This window comes from Oncorhynchus gorbuscha, unplaced genomic scaffold, assembly GCF_021184085.1.
Source record: "Oncorhynchus gorbuscha isolate QuinsamMale2020 ecotype Even-year unplaced genomic scaffold, OgorEven_v1.0 Un_scaffold_536, whole genome shotgun sequence".
Taxonomy (NCBI): domain Eukaryota; kingdom Metazoa; phylum Chordata; class Actinopteri; order Salmoniformes; family Salmonidae; genus Oncorhynchus; species Oncorhynchus gorbuscha.
The window spans coordinates 46,707-56,747 of NW_025745360.1; the positions used below are offsets into that span (position 1 = coordinate 46,707).

The following is a 10,041-nucleotide window of genomic DNA, read 5'->3' on the forward strand; positions in this document are numbered from 1 at the left end:
GTTGGCATGCAGAAGGCCTGTCGAGAGCATCAAAACCGTGATGCATCATGGGGAAATTGTGACCGACTGACCGATCTGCAACTAACATTTGAGTAGTTACTTATGATTCAAGGTGATTTGTAGATTAGTCGTTCACGCCTTTAAAAAATGTTTTGGCTGTGATGTCAAACACGCTCATAGCCTAGCTGCAGACACAAGGGTTAAACACACTCATAGCCTAGCTGCAGACACAAGGGTTAAACACGCTCATAGCCTAGCTGCAGACACAAGGGTTAAACACGCTCATAGCCTAGCTGCAGACACAAGGGTCAAACACTCTCATAGCCTAGCTGCAGACACAAGGGTTAAACACGCTCATAGCCTAGCTGCAGACACAAGGGTTAAACACGCTCAATCACCTAGCTGCAGACACAAGGGTGCAGAAGGGTTAAACGCTCATAGCCTAGCTGCAGACACAAGGGTTAAACACGCTCATAGCCTAGCTGCAGACACAAGGGTTAAACACGCTCATAGCCTAGCTGCAGACACAAGGGTTAAACACGCTCAATCACCTAGCTGCAGACACAAGGGTTAAACACGCTCAATAGCCTAGCTGCAGACACAAGGGTTAAACACGCTCATAGCCTAGCTGCAGACACAAGGGTCAAACACGCTCATAGCCTAGCTGCAGACACAAGGGTTAAACACTCATAGCCTAGCTGCAGCCTAGCTGCAGCTGCAGACACAAGGGTTAAACACGCTCATAGCCTAGCTGCAGACACAAGGGTTAAACACGCTCATAGCCTAGCTGCAGACACAAGGGTTAAACACGCTCATAGCCTAGCTGCAGACACAAGGGTTAAACACGCTCATAGCCTAGCTGCAGACACAAGGGTTAAACACGCTCATAGCCTAGCTGCAGACACAAGGGTTAAACAGCCTAGCTGCAGACACAAGGGTTAAACACGCTCAATCAGCCTAGCTGCAGACACAAGGGTTAAACACGCTCATAGCCTAGCTGCAGACACAAGGGTTAAACACGCTCAATCACCTAGCTGCAGACACAAGGGTCAAACACGCTCAATAGCCTAGCTGCAGACACAAGGGTTAAACACGCTCATAGCCTAGCTGCAGACACAAGGGTTAAACACGCTCAATCACCTAGCTGCAGACACAAGGGTTAAACACGCTCATAGCCTAGCTGCAGACACAAGGGTTAAACACGCTCAATCAGCCTAGCTGCAGACACAAGGGTTAAACACGCTCATAGCCTAGCTGCAGACACAAGGGTTAAACACGCTCATAGCCTAGCTGCAGACACAAGGGTCAAACACGCTCATAGCCTAGCTGCAGACACAAGGGTTAAACACGCTCATAGCCTAGCTGCAGACACAAGGGTCAAACACGCTCATAGCCTAGCTGCAGACACAAGTGCTTGACTACCTCATCATCCTACCCAGGTCAAACACGCTCATAGCCTAGCTGCAGACACAAGGGTTAAACACACTCATAGCCTAGCTGCAGACACAAGGGTCAAACACGCTCATAGCCTAGCTGCAGACACAAGTGCTTGACTACCTCATCATCCTACCCAGGTCAAACACGCTCATAGCCTAGCTGCAGACACAAGGGTCAAACACACTCATAGCCTAGCTGCAGACACAAGTGCTTGACTACCTCATCATCCTACCCAGGTCAAACATAAAACTTCTTTCCAAGTTGCACCCTACTCCCTATAGCTTGCACTACTTTTGACCAGAGACCCTGGTATACTACATAGGGAATAGGGTGTCATTAAGGACGAATCCACCACATGACATTCTCACTGCTAACCTTTCAGTTTCATATCCTCATTCCAAATACACATTGTGAGCATACGGTTTCTTTTTTTCTCTCCTTCCAAATACACTATCATAAAACAATATAAAAAAAACAACAACATATGTATAAACTTGCATACATAATCGCATATTTCCTTCTTCTCCACCTCAACATATAGACATACTGACATAAAAATCCTCTCACAGCTATTTCAGGGGCAACTGAGGGAACAATTTGTGCAATTGGGACCCTAACTTGGCAGGGTTTACATGAAGACCTCCTAGGAACAAATCAAGGCCAACATGTCCAACTGAAAATCATGATAAAGAGATTGGTGTTTTTTTTATTTATTATTATTATTATTATTTTTAAATCACACGATAACTGCTAGGTTGAAATCCAGATGTAGACATTACTGGTTTAAACAAAAACCAGTGGGCCGTTGTCTTACGACCAACTGTCTGCTCTGTGGGTTGAGGGACGAGCGTAGCGTAGCGTAGGAGTGATCGCACCTGTCGGAGGACAATGCCACTGGACCGGAGGATGTCCTCCACACCCCTTTTTGCTTAAATACAAAAACACAAAACAATCTCAACTCAACTGGGTAGAAAAGCAGGTAGCAGAAGCATTTCTTCAACACATTTTGACAACTTCTACCACTAAGTTTGTTAATATGTTAACGTGTAATATGTATGTACAAACAGTACGTATAGGATTCAGAGGTTGTGAGCATCGTCGGCCCATTCCCTGTGCACATTTTATTTGATGTAACTGGGCAAGTCAGTTAAGAACAAATTCTTATTTACAATGACGGGCCTAACCCCCCGGGCCAATCGCGGACCCCGCGGGCCAAACGCAGACCCCACGGGCCAAACGCAGACCCCACGGGCCAAACGCGGACCCCCCGGGCCAAACGCGGACCCCCCGGGCCAAACGCGGACCCCCCGGGCCAAACGCGGACGACACTGGATCAATTGTGCACCACCCCCTAAGGGACTCTCAATCACGGCCGGTTGTGATACAGCCTGGAATCGGACCAGGGTCTGTAGGGACACCTCCTAGCACTGAGATGCAGTTCCACTCGGGAGCCCCACGTTGACGGAGAGATATGGTATGTGTTTATTTCTATGACATAGGGAGCCAAAGTAATCCAGAATGCGGGGAAATATTCCCATTGACACATACTACAGTAGTTGCTATTCATTATAGTACAGAGATGAGACAGTTTATCTACCACAGATTTCCAAAGAGGACACAAGATATAACTTGTCACATTTTTTTTCTTATTTTTTTTAAGCAAACCTAAGCTACTACAGTACAACAGTGATGCTAAATATAAACATATTTCACAATTATAAATTGGGTGGTTCGAGCCCTGAATGCTGATTGGCTGACAGCCGTGGTATACTACGGGTCTAACAAAACATGTATTTTAACTGCTCTAATTACATTGATAACCATTTTATAAAGGCACCTCAAGGGGGTTGTGGTATATGGCCAATATACCACAGCTAAGGGCTCTGCATTGCATCGTGCACAAGAACAGCCCTTAGCCGTGGTATATTGGCCATATATCACAACCCCTCGGGCCATATTGCTTAAATATACTCATGCAGAAACGTATATTTAAGTCTATGAGGGGTGGGGTTTATTGGGCATTACTAACAGCCAACCAGAGGGTTAAGGGGGAGTTCAACACGTAGTGTGGCCAAAACTTGAACCCAAACCACAGCAAAGAAATTATATGACCATAAAGGAGTCAGAGAATAAGACACCCCCCCCAATTTCCTTAAACAGTTCATTTCCATAAATGTTTTAAAAAGCAACTCCTAAGTATTTGATGTTACAACACATGAATACATTTCAAAATGCCGTTTTCAGATTGAAAGATTCCTTTTCAAGTTGCATTTTTCCTGCATCCAACAAGGTGACCACAGTTGATCTGGGTCATGGGTAGTTGATCTGGGTCATGGGTAGTTGATGTACTGTTTTCAGTTGATCTGGGATCATGGGTAGTTGATGTACTGTTTTCAGTTGATCTGGGATCATGGGTAGTTGATCTGGGTCATGGGTAGTTGATGTACTGTTTTCAGTTGATCTGGGATCATGGGTAGTTGATGTACTGTTTTCAGTTGATCTGGGTCATGGGTAGTTGATGTACTGTTTTCAGTTGATCTGGGATCATGGGTAGTTGATGTACTGTTTTCAGTTGATCTGGGATCATGGGTAGTTGATGTACTGTTTTCAGTTAATCTGGGTCATGGGTAGTTGAACTGGGTCATGGCTAGTTAATGTACTGTTTTCAGTTGATCTGGGATCATGGGTAGTTGATCTGGGATCATGGGTAGTTGATGTACTGTTTTCAGTTGATCTGGGACCATGGGTAGTTGATGTACTGTTTTCAGTTGATCTGGGATCATGGGTAGTTGATGTACTGTTTTCAGTTGATCTGGGATCATGGGTAGTTGGAAGTCACTAATGAAGGGCAGAACATGGGCACGATTACCTTGGTGTGAGGAAGAAGGTGTCCATAATAACTTCATGATTAGGATTAAGCAGAGTTTTACCATTGTTTATGTATATACCATTATTATGTTTATGCAAAAGGAGTGGGGGAGGGGGGTGTGTGTGTAACTAAATGTAAATAATGAATGTGTGGTTATATACAAATAAGGTGTCAGAAAGAGTGTTGCTGCGTGCCTGGCGGGCAACGTTCCATGTCACCGCGTGTGTTCCCACTGTACAGGCGCTCAACAGCAGCAGACCTGCTCACTGTATACACGGGGCTGTGGGATAACCGCCTCCTTCCGCAGTGTGCTGGACCGTGTGCTCCTGGAGGGCTCCCAGGTTCACAAAACGCTCCCCGCACCACACGCACTTAAACTGGGCTTCCCGCGAGTGCACCGCCTGGTGCTTCACCAGGTGCTCCCTCTGTTTGAAGCTCTTGTCGCAGCTGGAGCACTTGTAAGGCTTCTCTCCGGTGTGGACGCGACGGTGCCGTTGCAGCTCCGAGGAATACTTGAAGCGCTTCTCGCAGTCGGGGCACTTCAGGGGCTTCTCCCGTGACGGGTCGCAGCGGTGCGTCACGAACTCAGACGGCGACAGGAAGCGCCGGTTGCACAGGGAGCACTTCAGCGGCTTCTCCTGACAGCTGGAGTTCTGGTGGCGCTGGAGCGTCGACTTCTTCTTGTAGCCTTTGCCACACACGTCGCACTTGTAGGGCTTCTCCACCGCCGGCGTGGCCGCGGTCACGGAGCCAGACGCCGACCCTGAGCCGGTGCATTTGTGCCGGAGCAGTTCACCGGATTGGCTGAAGCCTTTCTGGCAGGAAGCACACTTGAACAGGCTCTCCATGCCATGGACGTGCTGGTGGTACAGCAGGTGGGAGGGCTGCAGGAAACCCTTGTCGCATAGGTTACACTTAAAAGGCCGGTCGGCCGGGTTCTTGTGAGTGCGGCGGTGACGAACGAGGGCGTACTGCTGCTTGAAGCTCATCTGGCACTCCTCGCACTGGAACGGGCGTTCCTCGGAGTGCGTGCGTTCGTGCTGCCGCAGATCTGAAGGCCGCTTGAAGCCCTTCCCGCACGAGCCGCAGCGGAACGGCCTGTCCAACGTCACTGTGGGCTGGCACTGGTGGTGCAGCAGCTCCGACGACTCCTTGAAGTGCATCTCGCACAGATTGCACTTGAACAGGTGCTCGCCGGAGTGGGCGTACATGTGGCGCACCAGGTGTGAGCGGTGCTTGAAGCACTTTTCACACACGGCACACTTGTAGGGCCGCTCTGAGCTGTGGGTGCGCTGGTGGTGGGCCAGGTGAGAGGACTGGCTGAAGCTCTTGTCACAGGTGTCACACTTGTAAGGCTTTTCTCCCGTGTGCACCCGCTCGTGTCGTGACAGCTCAGACAGATGCCGAAAGCCCTTGTGGCACACCGAGCACTTGTAGGGCCTGTCCGGTCCCGAAGCCTCAAACGCCGTAGCGGCTGACGCTCCGCACGCCGCCCCGCCACTGGAGGCCTCGCCGGTGGACGGGTTGGCGGCGGAGGAGGTGGGGGTGTTGTTGCCAGAACCTGGGCGGTAGGTCTTCTCACAGATGGAACACTTCATGGGGTTGTTGCCGTTGTTGTGGGCGTTGTGGTGCTGTGCCAGCGAGGTGAGCAAAGAGAAACCCATCTTACACACACCGCACACAAACGGCTTCTGCTCCACCTGTACACACTGATGCTCCAACAGATCAGTGGCCTGGCAGAAGATCTTCATACATTGGGTACACTGGAACGACCGATCCCCGGTGCCCATACACTGGTGCTCATGTGGATTAGCTAGGTGGGATATGTCGTGGCCGCATGCTCCGCACTTGTGCCCTCCCTCGCCTCCTACCTGTAGGGAAGGCTGCTGGGCGGGTACGGCATGCTGCTGGCCGTGCTGGGCCTGCTGCTGGAGGGATGCCACATCCGGCTGGAGGACGATCCCGTACACGGCACAGCCCAGGGCGCTGTCGGAGCCCGGGGGGAGGTTGTGCACCACGGTGGGTGGAGGGGCCACTGCGTGCTGCTGCCACGCCTCAGTCATCCTGCTGCTTCGCACGTATTGATTCAGTTTGGACTGTGTGAAGGGGAGGCCCAGGAGGATCCAATAAGGCCCGGCTATGGGGGCAGGTTTTGGTCGGGCTGGTGAGGTTCAACAGGTGTGTTTTCTACCGGCTCTTATCAATAGGTGATACACCTCTGGTCGTCCACTAGTAAAAGGGCAGAAACCCTACAGAGGGAAAGACAGAGGGGGTATATGAACATGATGTAAATGGAGCCGATACACATTTTATGCAATGGATCCATGTATGTTTTTTAATTTATTTAACATTTTATTTAACTACGGAAAGTCAGTTTAAGAACAAATCCTTATTTTACAATGACGTCCTACACCGGCCAATCCCGTACGACGCTGGGCCAATTGGTCGCCGCCCTATGGGACTCTCAATCACGGCTGGTTGTGATAGAGCCTGGAATCGAACCAGGGTGTCTGTAGTGACGCCTCTAGCGCTCAGATGCAGTGCCTTAGACCGCTGTGATACAGCCTGGAATCGAACCAGGGTGTCTGTAGTGACGCCTCTAGCGCTGAGATGCAGTGCCTTAGACCACTGTGATACAGCCTGGAATCGAACCAGGGTGTCAGTAGTGACACCTCTAGCGCTGAGATGCAGTGCCTCAGACCGCCGTGCCACTCGGGAGCCCATGTGCATTGTTTTTAACTGCAATGCAATGATATTACCAAATCTATGGTATTAATAGTCTCAAAACGACTGGATTTTATTTTTTAGGATTGTATACATTTCCAGATGGACATAGACTACAGCTTAAATGTTTAGCTACAGATTTTAAAACCAGATCATGTGATTCAACACCCAAAGAATGGTTTCATTACACGGGTATTACAGGTGTCTATACAAAACGTCACCAGAGATTTTAACTGAACTGGTATTGGCGATACGATCTTCGTCCTCGATTAATAGTAAAATGTTTGTGTCCAGCTGTTTAAATTGAGATAATTCTCCGTCATTGTTGGATGAATTCATGGAGCCAAAAAAAATAATATTTTAACAATGGAGCATTTTCTAGATTCAAACGGACATGGTCCTTCCCGTTTCCACGAATCGACGACGACAGTCACCCAAGTCATAGACCGTTCTCTCTGCTGCCGCACGGAAAGCGGTACCGCAGCGCTAAGACCAGCTCCAAAAGGCTCCTTAGCCGCTTCTCACCCCCGAGCCATAAGACTGCTGAACAATTCATCAAACGGTCCCCCGGACTATTTACATAGTTTATTTACATTGTTGTAATACTGCTGCTACTCGCTGTTTATTATCTATGCATAGTCACTTTACCCCTACCTACCTACATGTACAAATGACCTCGACTAACCTGTAACCATCATTTGTACATGTAGGTAGGTAGGGGTAAAGTGACTATGCATAGATAATAAACAGCGAGTAGCAGCCCCCGCACATTGACTCGGTACCACATTGATTCGGTACCAGTACCCCCTGCATATAGATAGCCACGTTATTGAAACCTAATCTTATAGTGTTACTTTTTATTTTATTTTTTACTTTCGTTTATTTAGTAAATATTTTCTTAATTCTATTTATTGAACAGCATTGTTGATTTAAGGGCTTGTAAAGTAAGCATTTCACGGTAAGATCTTACACCTGTTGTATTCGGCGCATCTGACAAATACAATTTCATTTGATAGTATCGCCAGGTTAGTTGATAGATCTGACTTGTTTTGTATAGCCACATTTGTAACTACCAGTATAATGGTAAAACATATCTATATTTGTAGAGTTAAATCAAACGATTTGGTGCTACATAAAGGCGAGATGAGAGGAGATTGCAGCAGATTGTGTGTTTGTTGTTTTGTTTTGAGTCGTCTTTATATATGAACGACAGCATCCTTCTTCAACTAGTAACAACATCACTACAACAGTTATGTGCTTCGCTAACTAGAGAGGCTGAGACGAGGTCCAGGCACTAAAATGACACTGAACTACAACTACATGTTCTCCCATTTAAACCTACAGTACATCATGCGGCTATATACAAGTGACCTATTAAAAACGATGCCGAAATTATAACCCGGGGTGTATGATTATAATAAACTAACGTTAACTAGCTCGATAATAATAGTTATTTATTAGATTACATAGCATTAGGTGGCTAACCTCGGTTAGCTAAGCAAGTTACGTGGGTTAGCAATGGCTAGTCGGTTTGCAAACAAAAGATGACTAATCTCTAAATATGAATGTATCATTTGTATTACCTAGTTAGTAATATGTCTATAACGTCGCCGGCAAAAACACGCAGCTGGTGTTCGCCTAAAGTTACTGTCTTGTCTGCGAAAAGGACTAACCAGATGGCTATAGCTACCGAGCTAATTGAGCTATTTCAGAAGGGGGGAAATAAAAATGGAAACGTCGAGGCCCCATCGATGGTCTCGGATTGTGCCAGCCGCCGACCTAGGCCGCCCTACCGGAGCTATTACACTCCACCTTTTATCCAACCCAAAGCGGCGTCATACATCTTCATGCAATCAGAAATACAACATCATTTATATATATATATAAGTCAACACGGTTGACAGCTTACATTTCGGTATGGCTCTCAGTCATCTTCCTCTGGTACCAGGACAGGAGTCGACCTTCCGATAAATATTTCGGCTGGCGGAGGACGGTGGCGAGATGAGAGCGGAACGCCATCCACTAGTAATGTACACCGGAAATCTCCACAGCCTGCATCACTCCCCGGGGTGTAGATTCAAATGTTATAGCTACATTTCCCCTCCCTTCTGTATCGTAATGTTAGGTTGTTCTTATTTTTTCAGTCCCTTCAATCGTTCCACCTTCAATTTGGTATAACTTTGGTGTATAATTGTAACCCTCCTGCTGTGTTCCGGTCGAATTGGACCGATTTGTCCGAAGTTTTCTTCCGGATAAATGTAGTTCATTTATTCTGATTGTCATAAGGTTTCATGACTTTGTCCACACAGGGCATCTGAACACATAAAATACATTTCGATGATTTTCATTAGGTTTTGGGTTGTTTTATTTAACCTGCGGTGTTCCCGGTCAAAAATGACCGTTCATTAGAAATTAATGGGTGAGACTATAATTAGTGTATAAAACTGAGTTCAGGCACATGTCCATTCAATCAGATGGACACACTTCCTCTCCCAGAAACCCACATGCATGAGTGTTTGAACACACACACACACACACACACACACACACACACACACACACACACACACACACACACACACACACACACACACACACACACACACACACACACACACACACACACACACACACACACACACACACACACACACACACACACACACACACCTCACTCCCCTTCTTGGCTTCCATGGCAACCCCCATGGGAACCTTTCCCCAATATAATCTTTCCTCCACGGAACCACACCTGTTCGCATTCTCACAAACAATCGCAACAGTATTTCAAAAATATATAGAAGTTTTCTCGCAGCTCTGTTATATAAAGCTTTTTTGAGGCCTTGCTCACAATTCATTCTGTGGCAGCACAATGACCAAAACAATATATTGTACGTGAGGCTCATGATAATATCTTTGATCATGACACTGGTGAGGAGGCGAGAGTCTTTGTTAAACTTTGACACAAAGTAGTCTGGGGCGTGCGCAATACGTAGGGACGGCAAACATTCAGC

General features: G+C 47.3%; 1 protein-coding gene across 1 annotated transcript; it reads right to left on the reverse strand.

Annotated features, from left to right (window-relative positions):
* Positions 1-1,828: 1,828 nt before the first annotated feature.
* On the reverse strand, positions 1,829-9,232 carry LOC124018493 (zinc finger protein 319-like). The gene is made up of 2 exons (XM_046333820.1): positions 8,940-9,232; positions 1,829-6,555 (listed from the first exon to the last, which is right to left on the reverse strand). The coding sequence occupies exon 2, from the start codon at positions 6,367-6,369 to the stop codon at positions 4,570-4,572; it is 1,800 nt and encodes a 599-aa protein (XP_046189776.1). The 5' UTR covers positions 6,370-6,555; positions 8,940-9,232; the 3' UTR covers positions 1,829-4,569.
* Positions 9,233-10,041: the final 809 nt, after the last annotated feature.